The sequence below is a fragment of the Palaemon carinicauda genome, chromosome 31 (genome assembly GCF_036898095.1).
Source record: "Palaemon carinicauda isolate YSFRI2023 chromosome 31, ASM3689809v2, whole genome shotgun sequence".
Lineage (NCBI taxonomy): Eukaryota > Metazoa > Arthropoda > Malacostraca > Decapoda > Palaemonidae > Palaemon > Palaemon carinicauda.
In genome coordinates this window covers 10,707,322-10,725,015 of record NC_090755.1, presented here as the reverse complement: position 1 = coordinate 10,725,015, position 17,694 = coordinate 10,707,322, and the positions used below count along the sequence as shown (strand labels likewise).

The window sequence follows — 17,694 nt, the reverse complement described above, 5'->3', positions numbered from 1 at the left end:
TTCTCTAAAATTAAAGATGAAGTCATAATCGGACCTTTGAGGCATAATTTCGCTATTATTTTTTAATTTCACATGAACAAAAGCCTTAAACTACACAGAGAGCTTTTCCGCCATAATCAATTGCTGCCATAAATAAAATTACACTAAATTTTGAAATAGATTGACGTACTTCCCTTAAGTTCCCTCGTGGAGACGTCTTTTACGTGATGGTGGTTAATTTGAAACTGAAGGGGAAGGTGATGAAGAAACGGCCGTTGTAGAACAACATCCGGGAACTTAATAAGAAGTACTTGCAAGCCATTAATTAGTTTAGAAGAACCACCTGACTAATACGTCATTGTAAATGCACAGAAAGCTCCCTAGCCCCTATTGAACACAGAAAAATACCAAACTAGCCAGCACTCGTCCATTTCTCTTTGCGAATTCCAGTTTCTCTAGAAATTAGTGTACAGTATCATATATTCACCCATAGTAGCAACGATACAATGTTTAATCGTGAGTGAAGCGAGAATACCGTACCTCAAAACAGAAACCAATAAAATATTAGCTCAATTCTTTATGGAGGTATTTGTGGTTTGATATGCAGACGCTCCCCAAGATACGAACATCCGTGTTACGAAAACCTTCCATCATAATAAACAAACGAAGGAATTAAACATGCATGATGAAAGTGATAAATAATGATATTAAAAGCTTTTAGTAAATATGTTATTACAAATATTATTTACCGTATCTATATAAAATCCTACATACGTAGCAAAGTAGGAAAACTTTTTTTTTTTTGGGGGGGGGGGCGTTTAATCATCAATAACAAACTTCCGCTAATGACAGAATGATAATTTACGATAATTCTTAACTGTATAGACGGTTTGAATAAGTTAAGAAAAGGTATAAACGATACTTTGTTAGTGTATTCGTACGCTCTCAAGAGCGGCAGCTAGACGTCAGCTGATCTGATCACAGACAAAAGTAAAACAAAAAGAAGTCAACAGTACTCGATTTTTAAAACACACCCAGAATTTAAAAACAAAAGTACACGCTTTCTTAATGTGCAATTAACTATTTAAAGGGTAGCAATTTTCTAGATTAAAATGTTTCCCAAAAAATAGTGGTTTGCTGATGAAGTCGGATGCCGTATTTTTAGCTACAATTGAAATGGATGTAGACTCGGCATATTTTTTTCGTTTCGTATTTAATTGACACTAAGAATTAAACTAATTTTAGTTTCTTAATCTATATGTAAGTATTGTATAACACGAGAGAGAGAGAGAGAGAGAGAGAGAGAGAGAGAGAGAGAGAGAGAGAGAGAGAGAGAGAGAGAGAGAGAGAGAGGGGGGGAATGAATCAGCTGTTGTAATCGAATGCTGTGTTTTTGTTTCGTGAGAAATTGATCACCACGACTAACAACAACATACTGTACTGAACTTTACAGTATTATACAGACTACTGTATTATGATAAAGTAAAATATTTGTAATAACCTATTTTATATGAAATGGGGCTATTTGTTGACTTCTACGGCTGAAAATCGTAGACATCTGAGTTAGGTTACGCTTACCCTAGACCAAAATTTAACACTAACGACTTACGAACAATCCGCATTACGAACAGACTCTCGGGGTATATTGTGTTCGTTAGTTGGGGACTGTCTGTATACTGCATGAACAACTCCATAGAATGAGGTGGAGAGTCATGTTTTGTACTATTACTAGGTAGTTGACCCACCATAACTCTTAATACTATAATCACACCAGATATCTGCTTTTTAAAGCCATTAAAGAATTTTAATATAAAAATTTACTGGTTTTTTTAATTTTTGCGTATGCTGGCTTTGCTCTCGATTAAACATCACTGCTCCTATGTTTTGGCAAGCGGAACATGTTTTTCTGTGCACATTAGTCCCATGGGCTTCTATTTTGACGTTGATTATGAATTATAAGAACTTAGATTTAAATATCTGGGTTATTATTAGGAGCCATTGTAGTAAAATGGTTTTGGGAAAGTTGTGTTTGTGTAAAAAAAAAAAAAAAACAATATTAGGACATTGGAACTGAAAATCTAATAGATCTTTGCAAATACACTATTTTGGGTCCTGTGTACTACCAGCAGAAACCTCTATTAACGAAGTTACAGATTTTAAAAAGAAATTCCCATTTTGCCCCTTTTGTCATCTTAGCACAGGCCGCAGGAGCCTCCTTCCACCTGGTAGTCAGAAAAAAACCAGATGGGGGTTCTTCGTAAGTTCTTATTTGAGCAGAATAGAGCCCAAAGTTTTATATACTGGCCTCTGTTATTTGTTTTCAATAATGGAATACAGTATATAATATAATTACAGCTCTAATCATTATAATACAGTAGAAATGCATTTGATATCTTTGGTCTGATAATGGGAAATGGAAGCTAAGTCCCTGTTCAAACAGAGTTTAGAGTGCGAAGCTACAACTCCTCCCATTGTTAAACGTGTGTACTATTTACCCGTCTGTTTAGTCTGTAGGAGCCTTTGTATATTAATCGCCAGGACATCCGGCCTGCTATAAAATGTGAATTTCCTTCCCATTTTTTAGCCATGTCCCCCTCTATGTCAAGAAGCATTTCGTCTAAGGTAACGGTTGCAATTTTGGTCTTGGATTAGAGGTGGCGTGTCTAGCCCCTTTTGCTTTTTTCCTTCCCCTCTCTGTGGGTGCAGCCGTCGTTCCTTAATTTTTTGGATCGAGTTTTGGTGTGGGTTAGCTTACATATCAAGGAGTTATTGTATAAACATCAGTTGTAGAATATCCACCATCCTCCTTGTGAAGTGGATGATGGCCATTTTTTGTAACATATCCCTCCGAGGATATGGGGTTTTCCTCGATTTTCTGTCAGGAGACGGAAACCTATCCCGTGCTGTGGGAATCTACTCTCAAGTATCGGGAGGTGGTGGTAGTCAACACTTCCAACTCTCTATCTGGTGCGGGTGTATTGAAATTCCTGGATTTTAAAGGAGCCAATTTGGCTAAAGTACAGTAGCTTCCTCCCTCTTAAGGAGAAAAGACCTATTAAAAGACTAATGTGTCTGTTCTTGTAGGAACAAATCACAATTTTTAAAAGTACCTGGTAATATATAGTTTTCTCAACTATACCTACGTTACGTAAGTCTTTTTAAAGAGTCACTCCCTGCCTTAACCCTAAGTGAATGTGTAAGTGGCTACTCAGTGTACTGGGTGGGGGGGGGGTTGCCTTCCCTACTACCTGCCAATAACTACCGACACATTGTGATTTTAAACGGCCAAAGTTGCTCCCAGGCTGAAAGCATACTCCTTTTGAATGACTTGGGTTTGTATAGTTAGGAGAAATACAAATTACTTTTAAGATTTGGTGTTTTGCACATGTAAAAGATCTACTCTAATAACAGTCCTAAAATGGAATGTGAATACTGATTCATTAACGCTATTTATTTTCTCACAGGACCAAAGTGCTGAAGAAAAGTGTGATGCAGATTCAGCCATGGACTCAGGATGCATCAAGAAAGAAGAACTTGATTTATCCTCTATACGAGCTTGGTCAGAGGAGGAAATGAAAGAAGAAGCATTTTCTATCGTAAAAGAGGAACCAATTGAGCAACATCAGGACTTGTCTTGGACAGAAGAAGAGGAAAAGCCAGTCTCTTCCAAATTGAATTTTCCAGAAGCGCGAGTTGTACCAGAAGGATTAGGGAATAATAAGGTTCTAAGTAAGTATGGAAACCTTTCCTTTTTATTTATTCATAAGTAGGTTTACTTTGCACTTTAAAGGTACAGTACAGACAACCTTCTTCCCTGCCGATTCCCAAAGCATTTACTTGATTATCCATTGTTGAACTATTGATACCTTTATGAAAACATATACTATACATTGAAAATTCACTCAACTGAATCTGCTAAACTGGAGGAAGCTTCTGTATAGTTATTTGTTCTAATGTGGCATACAAACCCTGGTCCTTTGATTAAGGATAGCGTTTCAACAGCTGTAATCGCTCATTAAAATTTTGATAGAAAATGGTTATCCAGTTGGATAGGGGGTGGGCAAAGAGTCGCTGTCATTGACTGATGTATAAGACAATGCTCCTTATATCAAACTACCTGATCTCTTTTACTCTTCAAGAAGTGAATGATTGGTTGCAATTGAGTGGAAGCAAGATGATGATGTTTGCCAGGGGAAAGGGGGACTGTGCAACCTTATTAGGGTTGGAAACTGGCTGTTGATCTTCACTCCCTCGTACCTCTTGTGGGGGGTGGGGCGTTATTACTGTTCACAGTCATCCTTGGATCCCAAATGTAGGTCAAGGCCTCCGGTGCAGTGGCAGGCACGTGCCCTGGACTACTCCTAAAAGTTTTAGAGTGTCCAGTGCCCTCCCCTACCCCAGAATCCATATTTAACGTGTTGTTCATAAGAGGTTAAACGCAGTTCCTGGGGTGAAATAGGAATAACAATATTTTCTGTTAACATCCTAACACATGCTTTACTACCTTTGTAGAAACATTTCACTGCTTGCAACAACCTTCCACCAACTCCATATAACCTCATCACATTCCACATTGCTTCCCTATCAACTCTATCATACGCTTTCTCCAGATCCGTAAACGCAACATACACCTCCTTACCTTTTGCTAAATATTTCTCGCATATCTGCCTAACTGTAAAAATCTGATTCATACAACCTCTACCTGTTCTAAAACCACCCTGTACTTCTAAGAATGCATTCTCTGTTTTATCCTTAATCCTATTAATCAGTACTCTACCATACACTTTTCCAACTACACTCAACAAACTAATACCTCTTGAATTACAACACTCATGCACATCTCCCTTACCCTTGTTTAGTGGTACAATCTCTTCCTCTTGTAATCTCTCTCTCTCATTCTCATCTCCCATCACCGGCACCTCAACACCTGCAACAGCAGTTATATCTGCCTCCCTATTATCCTCAACATTCAGTAAACTTTCAAAATACTCCGCCCACCTTTTCCTTGCCTCCTCTCCTTTTAACAACCTTCCATTTCCATATTTCACTGCCTCTTCAATTCTTGAACTAGCCTTCCTTACTCTTTTCACTTCTTTTCCAAACTTCTTATTCTCTTCATATGAATCACCCAATCCCTGACCTCACCTCAGGTCAGCTGCCCTCCTTGCCTCACTTACCTTGCACTTTACTTTCACACTTTTCTCTATATCTTTCATACTTCTCTACACTATTACTTTGCAGCCATTCTTCAAAAGCCCTCTTTTTCTCTTCCACTTTTACTTTCACTTCTTCATGCCACCATTCATTGCCCTTCCTCATGCTGCCTCCAACAAACTTCTTGCTGCAAACATCACTTTCAATCCCAACAAAATTTTCTTTTACTAACTTCAACTCCTCTAAATTACCAGTTTCTCTTACTTTCACTTTGTCATATGTCATGTTCAACTTTTCTTGATATTTTCTTTTTACCTCCGGTTTATTAGCTCTTCAATCTTCACTAGCTCCCTTTTACATCCACCTACTCTATTCCCCCACTCTTTTGCTACAACTAATTTTCCTTCCACTGAAAAATTATCAGACATACCATTAACCATACCCCTAAATACGTGCACGTTTTTCAGTCTTCCAAACATTCTTTTAGTTATCAACACAATCCATTAACACCCTTTCTGCCACTCTTACCCATGTATACTTGTTTTTATCTTTCTTTTTGAAAAATCTAGATTCCTAGAACTTATCACCATCTCTTGCTCAACACACATATCTACCAGTCTCTCACCACACTCATTTTCACCTGGTACGCCATACTTCCCAATGACACCTACCTCTCCAGTGCCCACTCTAGCATTTAAGTCACCTCCAGCGCCCACTCTAGCATTTAAGTCACCCATGACAACTACATAATTCCTCCTACCCAGGCCTTCTACACACCTAGTTATTTCCTTCCGGAACTCATTCCGCTTTTCTTCATTTTTCTCACAACTTGGCCCATACGCACTGACAAAAGTCCAACATTCCCTACCCAACCTAACCCTTACCCACATTAACCTAGATGATAATTCCTTCCATTCCACTACTTTACCTGTCATCCATTCACTCAGCAATAAAGGCACACCTTCTCTTGCTCTTCCCCCTTTCAATCCCAGACACTACCAGACATTTCACCAAACATCACTTCACCTTTCCCTTTTATCTTAGTCTCACACAAAGCCAATATATTCATCCTTGTATTCTTAAACATACTTCCAATCTCACTTCTTTTACTCTTTATCGTACTACATCCACGCACATTCAAACACCCCAAAACTAGAGTGCGGGGAGCAGTCACTCTCCCCGCAGCTCCACCTCTTTGATATGTCACATGATTATAATACAGGAGAGGGGGTTCCCAGCCCCCACATCCCGTTCCTTGGCGCTATTCTAATTGTTTTTATGCCTCCGCAGCGGAAAGTAATACCCCTAATAAATAGCTAAGATTTGTATAGTTAGGAAAAATACAAATTATCTATGAATTTGTCATTTGTTCCAACACGAATACTTACCTCGAACTACTTTCTTAGGAGTTACTAGTAACCTCCTCTCTAACGACCAGAGTTTTGTGTAGATTACCCCCATCCCGCTTTCTAAGGAGGCCTACCCCCAGCATTAAGGAATGTGCCCCGAGGGTAGGCTTATCGTAGGTCGATGCTCGGCCGGGTCAGCTTCACCAGTAAGTTCTCTGGTCGCGACGCGTGATCACGTCGCCCTCGTTCTCTATCGATCCTTTGTGTGTATTCTAGTGCCCCACGTGTTCCCCGCGTGGTAACTTGTGTTTTCTAGTGTACTTTTCCAGGGTGTTCCTGTGTGTTCACCTTCCACCCGTGTGCTTACCCAGTGTTTTCATTGATTCCCTTCGTGCTTGTGTCTTGCGTTGTGTGCATTATGGAGCAAATCCGCCGTTGTCCGGGGCCTAGAGCCGGTAAATCGTGTGGAGCGTTTCTCTCCAAGCCTGAAGTGGATCCTCACTCCCTTTGCTCCTCCTGTAGGGGAAGGGTTTGTTCGTCAGCAGATACGTGCCCCGAGTGTGTAGACTGGAGCGATATCCAGTGGGTATGGTACGGTACGAAAAAGAGGAAATCGGCGAAACGTTCCCCCAGGAAAGCTAGTGTTTCTTTGCCGCTACCATCACCCAGTGAGCGGTCCGACGGGGCCTCTGTTTCGCCGTCCCCTACACAGAGTAGGGGACGAGGTAAGTCTGGTGTAGAAAAAGAACAAGGCGTCCTTTCCCAGGAGCCTAGTGAAAGTGCAGTGCCGATTGCGGGCCCTTCTAGGGCTAGTGAAGAACCCAGTAGTGCGTCCGGAGAGTCGGCCCTTGTGCTGGGGGAGCACGCGTCCTCCGATGACCCCTTGTGGGGTAGTAACGCGGTGTCTGTATCTTCGCCGCCCTCGTGGGCCTGTGCTTCTGGATCATCGTTAGGCGAAGACAACCAGAAGAAATTACGACCTTCGGGTAACAATGCCTTCGGTTGGAGGCTTCCGAAGACGCCGGGTAGGTCACCCTTAAGGATGGGAGTGGCCCTGGACCCCTGGCTCCCTGGCATGGAACGCTTTGAGTCGTTCCCGGCCCCCCTCACGGAAGTCCCCGAAGATTTCCTCCAGCCGTCGACCTCTGACGTTCAACGCCCGAAGAAGTCCCCCGCTACCGGCCGACATGCGATAAGCACAGTGTCGTCGGGTTCGTTGAACGTTTATTCCTCGGCGGAGGAGGAAGTCAGGGTAAAACACCGTCGTCGGAGGGAGCGGTCCAGGAGCGAGCGTTCCCGTTCGAGGCCGCTCTCCCGTTATAGTAGCAAGCGCTCCCACTCACGAGGGCGTAAGTATAGGAGTAGGTCTCCTGATGGCGCCTGGGTCTTTGTACCCCAGGACTCAAAGGTGCTTTGTTCCCCGGACCGCCGGTCCAGAGAGTGTTCGCCAAGGATGCCGTCCTCAAAACACAACCTTGACCCTCGCGACCTAGCTCGCGGGAAGGACCTTACAAGAAGGCATAAGTCCTCGAAGCCTCCGGTTCACCCCGCCCAGCGGGGGGAAACACGCTTCTCGTCGGGCGGCCTGCCCGAACCATCCCAGCTGGTGCGGGCTTCAGGTCGGAAGGAACGGTTCCCGCTGTCGGGTCAGCCCACGGGAACCGCGTCCTCGGCACCCAGAGCCCTAGGGCGGACGAGAGTCCCCGCTGAACCAGCGATGCCTGCGTTAACCCAGGCCCCTGGTGCGGACGTCCCCGCAGATGAGATGCAGTACCTCGGTAGGACGGCGCCCCTGGCACCAAGAGCTAGATGTCCAGTCAGCGTGCCCGGTAACCCAGCTCCCCGGCCCCAAGCCGAGACGTCGGCTGACGGTGGGGAGGGTTCACCAACGGAGGACTCTGCCTATAGGAGGGTGGTTGGCCTTGTCAGAAGGCACCACAAAATCGAGGAACCTACAGCTACAGACGGGGGTTACTGGAGGTCAAGCCTATTGAGAATTGTGCAGACTCCTACCCAACCTAAGACGTCTCTAGCGCTTCCTCTAGCCCGAGATCTGGTCCTAAGGCAGGAGTATGTGGACGAGGTGGTGGCTAGTAATGCCGAGCCCCCAAAACCCAGAGTTCCTCGAAATTGCTCCAGGGCCTCAGAACCCAAGGCAAGGTTTATGTGCCAGCGGGGCGTCGCCCAGGCCCCTGTAAGGTGGAGTCGTCCATCGACATCCTGAGTCAGGGCGTCTCAGACGATAGGGCCTCTTCGGCCCCGGTCTGTTTCTCGCCAGCAGAAGCCTCCATGATGAAGGAAATGTCGAGAGATTTGGTGAACGTCTCCTCTTGGCTGGACTGGTGGGCTTTCACTTTGGTAGGGGTACGAGCCTCGTTCGACCCCGCGGACTCTGACCAGCAAGGCCTCCTGAGAGACCTTATTACCTCCGGGGGTAAAACCCTTAAGTTTTTAACTTATCAGTTGCTCGCTCTGACGGCTAACTGGGTACAGTGAACCCTCGTTTATCGCGGTAGATAGGTTCCAGACGCGGCTGCGATAGGTGAAAATCCGCGAAGTAGAAACACCATATTTACCTATTTATGTAACATGTATATTCAGACTTTTAAAACCTTCCCTTGTACGTAGTACTGTTAACAAACTACCCTTTAATGTACAGAACACTTAATGCATGTAATACAGTACCCTAAACTAAAACAGGCACAAATATTAAAGGCGACTTTATATCATGCGTTTCCTAAACACGCCAAAAAGCACGATAAAAAATGGCAACCAATGTTTTGTTTACGTTTTATCTCTGATCATAATGAAGAAACAAACGCATTTACACATCTGTTTATATGTTAGTTTTTGCATCAATTATATTGATTATTCAGTACAGTATGTTGATTTGGTTATTACTAATGCTTTACTTAATTTTTCTTAGGACTTCCAAATGAAATTTTTTTCTTTATGACGCCGCCTGAAACGACGGCGTCATAAAGTACGCTCAGTAAACAAACTAAGGAATTTAACCCGCATGATGAAAGTGATAAATAATGATATTACAGTAAAAGCTTTTATAAAATATGTTATTACAAATATTATTTACCGTATCTATATAAAATCATACATATGTAGCAAAGCAGGAAAACAATCTATGAGAGAGAGAGAGAGAGAGAGAGAGAGAGAGAGAGAGAGAGAGAGAGAGAGAGAGTTGTTTTACATACGTAAATGTAAATTTTAAACAAAACAAAAATAGCCCCATTTCATATAAAATAGATTACAAATATTTTACTTTATCATATTACAGTAGTCTGTATAATACTGTAAAGTTCAGTACAGTATGTTGTTGTTAAAGTCGTGGCGATGAAATTCTCACGAAACAAAACACACCATTTGATTACAACAGCTGATTCATCTCTCTCTCTCTCTCTCTCTCTCTCTCTCTCTCTCTCTCTCTCTCTCTCTCTCTCTCTCTCTCTCTTCGTGTTATACAATACTTACATTTAGATGAAGAAACTAAAATTAGTTTTCTTAGTGTCAATTAAATACGAAATGAAATAATTAGGCCGAGTCTACATCCATTTCAATCATAGCCAAAAATAGGGCATCCGATTTCATCAGCAAACCACTATTTTTTGGGAAATATCATTTTATTCTAGAAAATTGCCACTCTTTAAATAGTTAATTGCACATTAAGAAAGCGTGTACTTTTGTTTTTAAATTTCGGGTGTGTTTTAAAAATCGAGTATTGTTGACTTTTTTTTTTTTTTTACTTTTGGCTGTGATTAGATCAGCTGTCATCTAGCTGCCGCTCTTGAGTGTGTACGAATACACTAACAAAGTATCATTTATACCATTTCTTAACTTATTCAAACCGTCTACAGTATACAGTTGATATTACATAAGCACCAATGTGTTATAACCTATCAAATTTTTTTGTTTATTACATTTAAACCCCCCTCTATCTCTCTCTCTCTCTCTCTCTCTACCTATCTCTCTCTCTCTCTCTCTCTCTCTCTCTCTCTCTCTCTCTCTCTCTCTCTCTCTCTCTCTCTCTCTCTCTCTCTCTCTCTCTCTCTACCTCTCTCTCTCTCTCTCTGTGGGCTACTTTTCACTACCTCCCATTCCTTACCTCTCTCTATCTCTCTAACAAATGATATCTTTGTTGCTCCTCAAAGTTTCATTTATATTGAAAATCAATCATGATTCAATTTTCCTTACTTTCTCCAATCTCGCACCATCGGTCACATCGCGGTATTTTCGATATTTCCGGAAAATCCGCAATATATGTATAGACATGGGTTATGAAAAAAATCCGCGAAGTGGTGAATCCGCGATGGTCGAACCGCGAAGTAGCGAGGGTTCACTGTACTCCGTAAGAGAGACACCGTACTGACGAAGGTGTCCCGGAAGGTACCAGACAGGGAAGCGCGGGCCATACGGAGCTTACCCTTGTGGGGAGAGTCCTTGTTTCCCCTGAAGGAACTAAAGGCCATCATGGAGAAGGTCTCGAAGAAGGAGTCTAACATCCCCAGACCTACGCCTTCTAGGAGACCGCCCTACAAGAGGTCCGTCTCGGATAGTGCCGCGACGTCCCAAGCCTCTCCCAGCACTACGAGGAGAGAGGCTCCCTCTTCCTCCTGGTCCGCAACGCATCAGCCCCCCCGCAGGGGAGCTCAAGCTCCTTCAGGTCGGGTTACTCTGCCTCTAGGAGAGGCAGATCAGGCCGCTCCTCCAGAAGAAGATAGAGTGGGAGGCCCCCTATTCCCGCCCAAGCCTCGGGTAGGGGGATGCCTCAGACTTCATTGGCAAGCATGGAAGGCTCAGGGAGCAGAGCCTTGGACAGTGTCCATACTAAAGGAGGGCTACAGACTTCCGTTCTTAACAGAACCACCCCCTCTTATCCCGGCCAGCCGGGCGGAATGGCTAGCTCCCAAAGATCCGTTAAAGAGGACCGCCCTTCAAGAGGAGGTATCCTCCATGTTAGAGAAGGGTGCCATGGAAGAAGTCCTTCTCCCAGGGCCAGGTTTCTACAGTCGCTTGTTCCTGGTAGAAAAAGCGACCGGGGGGTGGAGACCGTTTATAGATCTGTCGGCTCTCAAGTTCATCAAGAAGACGGACTTCAAAATGGACACTCCGAAGTCAGTTCTGCTGTCCTTGAGGGAGAAAGATTACATGATGACCATAGACCTCAAGGACGCATACTTCCAAATTCCGGTCCACCCCTCGAGTCAAAAGTTCCTCCGGGTGAAATGGGGCTCCCAGATCCTGCAATTCAGGACCCTTTGCTTCGGTCTGTCAACAGCGCCCCAGGTGTTCACGAGAGTCTTCACGACTGTCTCAGTGTGGGCTCACGAACGAGGCATTCGCCTCATCAGATACCTGGACGACTGGTTGCTTCTTTCCGCCTGAAAGGTCCTCTTGGAGGAACAAGGGAGAAAACTCCTCCTGTTTTGCAAGGATCTGGGCATCATGATCAATCCCCATCCACCAGAATGAACTACTTGGGAATGACATTAGACACCATTCTGGGAAAAGCCTTCCCTTCGGAGGACGGGATAAGAAACCTCATGCACATCATTCAGCCGTTCCTGTCAGAGCGCCCCAGGAGAGCGAAAGACTGGCAGAAGCTGATAGGTCACCTGGTCTCATTGGAGAAACTAGTTCCCCAAGGGAGGGTAAGGCTCAGATCCATACAATGGAACCTGAAGAACCTCTGGTGCCAACTGGACTCGCAACAAGTTCTAATCCCAGTCCTACCAAACACGAGACCCTCCCTGGAATGTTGGCATTGCCGGTCGAACTCACTCAAGGGGATGCCCTTCGGGACCGATCCACCCGAGTTACTACTGTTCACAGACACCTCCTACCAAGGATGGGGAGCCCATCTCGACGAAACAGCACGAGGGACCTGGTTGGACGGGGAGAAAGAACTCCACATCAATGTCCTGGAGTTGAAGGCAGTCCAGAAGGCTTGCCTACACTTCGCGAGTCTACTAAAGGGAAACACCGTGGCGTTGATGTGCGACAACGCCACGGTAGTGGCATACATAAAGAAACAAGGAGGCTTGAAATCGAAGGAGTTGTGTGATCTCACCATAGAAATTCTAGATTGGGCAGAAGAGAACCAAGTGGTGTTGTTAGCAAGGTTCATTCCCGGGAAGAAAAACGTTCTGGCCGACGGCCTCAGCAGAATGGGCCAGATATTAGGGACAGAATGGTCCCTTCTTCCGGAAGTAGCCAAGCTCATCATCCAACGTTGGGGTTCCCCGGTGATGGACCTCTTTGCAACAAAACTCAACGCCCAACTCCCCGTCTATTGCTCTCCTGTGCCAGACCCGAAAGCAGCCTTAGAAGACGCCTTTCAGCACAAGTGGGACAATCTAGATGTGTACGCTTTTCCCCCTTTCACGTTGATAAGACAAGTGCTCAACAGAGTAAGGACAGCCCGAAACCTAAAGATGACTTTGGTAGCGCCCTGGTGGCCGGAGAGAGAGTGGTTCGCGGACCTAAAAGACCTATCGAGTCAACCGCCGTGGCCTCTGCCCGACAGGTCAGACCTTCTACATCAGCCTCATTTTCTCAGGCTCCACGACAACCCACTCTCCCTTCGTCTTCCCGCCTGGAGACTATCGAGCGGCTCCTGAAGAAAGAAGGATATTCTTCTTCCACGGCTAAGAGAATGTCTCTATACCTGAGAAAGTCGTCAGCCGCGGTCTACCAGGGTAAGTGGGCCTCCTTCACGAAGTGGTGCTCTGAGAGGCACATTAAACCTCTTAAGGCCTCTGTCCCAGACATAGCAGATTTTCTGGTATTTCTTAGAGACAAGGTGGGAATGTCAATCCCAGCCATAAAAGGAGTTCGGGCCGCCTTAGGCCAAGTCTTCCTCCTGAAGGGCATCGACCTGGGGGCCTCGAGACACATAGCGATGCTTGTCAAGAGTTTCGAGCAGTCCTGCCCCCCACAGGCGAGTAGGGTGCCCCAGTGGGACTTAGCCAAGGTCCTGAAGATGCTGTGTCGTCCCCCCTTTGAACCCTTGAAGGATATCATGGACAGGGATCTCACCCTCAAGGCCGTCCTCTTGCTGGCCTTGGCGTCCGCTAAGAGAGTGGGAGAGATCCATGGTCTGTCATACGACGTTTCTCATTCGAAGGGGTGGAAAGAAGTATCCTTCAAGTTCGTGCCTTCTTTTGTGGCTAAGACTCAGAACCCAGCAGTCTGGGATCCGAAGTTCGAAGGTTTCTCAATTCCTGCCATCCTTAAGACGGGTAATGCAGAAGATTTAAAATTATGCCCTGTTTGAACTATTAGAACATACCTGGAAAGAACAGCTCAACTCCGCCCAGGCATCATTAGCCTCTTCGTATCCACAGGTATTAATAAGAAACAAGTTTCCAAGAACACCATTTCCTTCTGGTTGAGACAAGTTATTGCCAGAGCCTACAAGGAAGATGGCATAGCAGTGCCAGGCACCCCCCGACCTCATGATATCAGGGGCCTAAGCACCTTCTTAGCCTTTGAGAAAAACATGGCAGTGGGTCAGATCCTGCGAGCAGGTACTTGGTCGAACCAGTCAACCTTTACTGCCCATTACCTCAAGGACTACTCGAGGAAGTCCTTAGACGGGTTCTCCATTGGAACAGTCATCTCCGCCCTCCAAGCGGTGTAACGGTAAAAGCCCCAGGCGCGATCAAGGCTAGCAACCGGTAGGCACAACTGCGGTTTCCTTCCTCCTACCCAGTTGCTTCCTTGCCTCTTCGGGGAGTACCGACTGATACCATTGGATAACACATTCTTCACGACTACGCTACTGGAAGGAACTTCAGAAGAAGCTTTTCAAAGGGTGAGTACTTAGACACTAACGTGAACTCTTGTGTAGTTACCCTCGCATCCGTTTTCTAGTAGGTCCCATTATCCCTGGGCCTCTTGGCCTCCACGTCCCGGGTCAGGGGGTCAGAATAGCACTCCCCCCTCCTAAAGTGTAAGTCTCCTAAGAAAGTAGTTCGAGGTAAGTATTCGTGTTGGAACAAATCAAAAAGTTTAAGTAATTTTTATTTTTCCTAACATACTTACCGAGAACTACTTTCGGGTAATGGCCCTCCCTTCCTTCCCCGAGTGCCTCTCTTCCCTTGCTAGCATTGTGCTAATCCAATAGAACTTACTGATGAAGCTGACCCGGCCGGGCATCGACCTACGATAAGCCTACCCTCGGGGCACATTCCTTAATGCCGGGGGTAGGCCTCCTTAGAAAGCGGGGTGGGGGGTAATCTACACAAAACTCTGGTCGGTAGAGAGGAAGTTACTAGTAACTCCTAAGAAAGTAGTTCTCTGTAAGTATGTTAGGAAAAATAAAAATTACTTAAAATTTTTTATGTTTATTGTATTACCAAATACAGAACAATTATTGCTGGTGATCCTGGGATTTCAATTTAATGAGCTGGAGAAAAATTGATTTTGAGTGAAACGAAAAATCTATTTTTGGGTGAGATGGCCATGTCTTCCTGATGGAGGTTCCTATAAGTAGCTTCCTAAGGGATATATGTACTACAGTGATATTCCCAGAGAATTTTACCTTTAGGTCTTCAGAATTCTAACTCCTGGCGCAAATATCCTTAAATTTCTCTCAAGGGTATCGCATATCAGAGGACGTATTCTTGACATGCCACATAGTAATCTACACCCCTAATAGCGTTTACGCATCGAGGGGGAAAGTGGCAGAATTAGGAGGGGAGCCGTATCAAGGTTACCCTAGTTCTGATACTACTATTGAGTATCACAACAGCGCCATATCCAAGATGGCGGACATTCCTTGTAGCATTGAGCATGGTGCTAAAGATACAGTACTTCGGGAGGGATACTGTGAAGATCTTTTCTTTTAGAAAAGAAGGGTGGGTCCATCAGGACGACATGGCCATCTCACCCAAAAATAGATTTTTCGCTTCTGTCAAAATCCGTTTTTTGTAAGCCATTTCGTTCTGATGGAAGCATACCAGAGCATTAATGTATCTGGATTTTCTATGATCATTTGGACCATTTGAGACAAATGATGTTACCGTTATCCGTCATCATCACTAAACATAAACGATGTTAGTGCTTCTTGCCCCCTACAGGGAAGAATCATTTTAGACAGTAGAAAAGGGGCTTCAAGGTTAACATGTATTGTATGAACAAACATAAGTATACATAAGTATATAGGAACGGTACCAGCAGAAGTCTGCACAAGGATACCCAAGATAGTGTTGAAAAATTATAGACTACTGTACTGTATAATATATACTGTAGTTTTCTGTTTGCAGTATGATCTATATTGCAAACATACTGGCTACTGTATAGTCATATACTGTAGTTCTACCCGGCATATTGCCGGCAAGGTTACCACCAGGGACAGTTCAGTCAACATAATGTCGGCTGTGATGGTGGGCGGTAGCTCGCCTGTCGCTGGCTGTCGTCAGCTTACTGGCTGCCGGCCTACTAGGTGGTAAGAAGAATAAAAGACATATATTTGTATATCCCACCCAGCCTGTTTGCTGTGACCTTACAATATTAAATCATAGTGTTTCCTGATCAGGGAATCTCAAGGATAAGGGTTCTACCCTTTTAGGGTTAGAAGTGTAATACCAGCAGCCCTTTAAAATATTTAATATTATAGGGTAAAAGACAACTTATTTCTAATCAGAATATTGAAGAAATTCTATTCTTTCAATATAGTAATGGTCTCAGCAAACACCCGGCCAAGGATACCCAAAATATATTGAAAAATAACTGCTAGGATAATATATACAATAGTTTTCTATCTGCAGTATAATCCTATACTGCAAATATACTGACTACCTGTATAAACATAAACTGTAATACAGCCGGCATAGCTAGCTCTGCCGACACAGCCAACATTCAAGCTAAAGGGAGAGAGACAGCATGGAGTGACGGCTGCTTTATTACTGTGTATGTATACAGTAATCAAGGATGTAAAAGTACAATTTACTACCTTTCTCCAGAAAGAAGGTTCAAATGGAAGGGGAGAATGTAACTTTCAGGCTTCCATCCAGCCGCAGTACTATTGCCGGTAGAATGCAGCCAGAGTAATACCCCGACAACAGAACTTGTGGCCAGCAGTCCAAGGGAGAACTGAAGAACCTAGTGACAGAAGGGACTTCCCACCCACAGCCATCATGGCTGCCGACAAATGGCATGACCACTAGCAGCTTGCACAGCCGCTGCCGGCCGTCATACCTGTCGACAGTATGCAAAACACATCGTCGCAGGCAGTTGTCTTGGCTGCCTGCAGCTTGGTCGCCGACAGCCGCACAACAGCTGCAGAGAGGGAGTCTAGCCGGCCCCCCGTAACCCACCGGCAATGGTGAGGTTGCAGGACGCCGGCTCAAAGGAAGGCAATGGCTCTGCCATTATAGAAGAACGTATGTTCAAATATTTATTTTATTATGAAAATATCATATTATGACATATACGATCGACATAGAAAAAGGAAAATTATGCATATAATATCTTTACAAGTATAAATTGCCTAAATAGCTTTCATAATTAAATTATTTATGCTATTTAAACCAGGAATGTCGTTCTGCTAACTAAATAACACATGCCTAACGAACGACAGCGCCCATGGCGCCTCCGGTAACAGGCCTTGGTCCTAAGCACAATAAATTACTCTAATTTCACTGTGAGACTGGAGCTAAATTACACCTATTGCAAAGATTCAATGCTCTACTCTCCCGAGGTGAAAGAAGCTGGAGATTGCATAATAATCCTTGAAAAACTATCAGAATTGTCAGAAGCGTAAACGCTATTAGGGGTGCAGATTGCTATGTGGCGTGTCAAGAATACGTCCTCTGATATTATGCGATATCCTTGAGAGAAATTTAAGGATATTCGTGCCAGGAGTTAGAATTCTGGAGACCTAAAGGTAAAATTTTCTAGGAATATCACTAGTACATATATTCCTTAGGAAGCTGCTTATAGGAACTTCCACCAGGACGACATGGCTTGAGCCCAATAAGAATAATATACTAAGTTGTGCTGCTTAAAAAGCTCGAACATTATGGAATACGTGGAAATGCGTTACTCTTACTAAAATCCTACTTAATGAGTCTAAAACAATTTGTGACCCTCGATGGCCATCTCTCAGAGGTTATGGATGTCAAAATATGTGTTCCCCAGGGATCGATCCTTGGCCCCTTATTTTTCCTCGCCTATATCAATGATCTACCTCGAT

At 44.3% G+C, this 17,694-nt stretch overlaps 1 protein-coding gene across 1 annotated transcript in view; it reads left to right on the top strand.

Annotated features, from left to right (window-relative positions):
• Positions 1-17,694, top strand: part of LOC137624269 (uncharacterized) — a 148,365-nt gene that overhangs the window by 15,879 nt on the left and 114,792 nt on the right. The window contains 1 exon segment of the mRNA XM_068354807.1: positions 3,444-3,708. Coding sequence (XP_068210908.1) covers positions 3,444-3,708 — 265 coding nt within the window.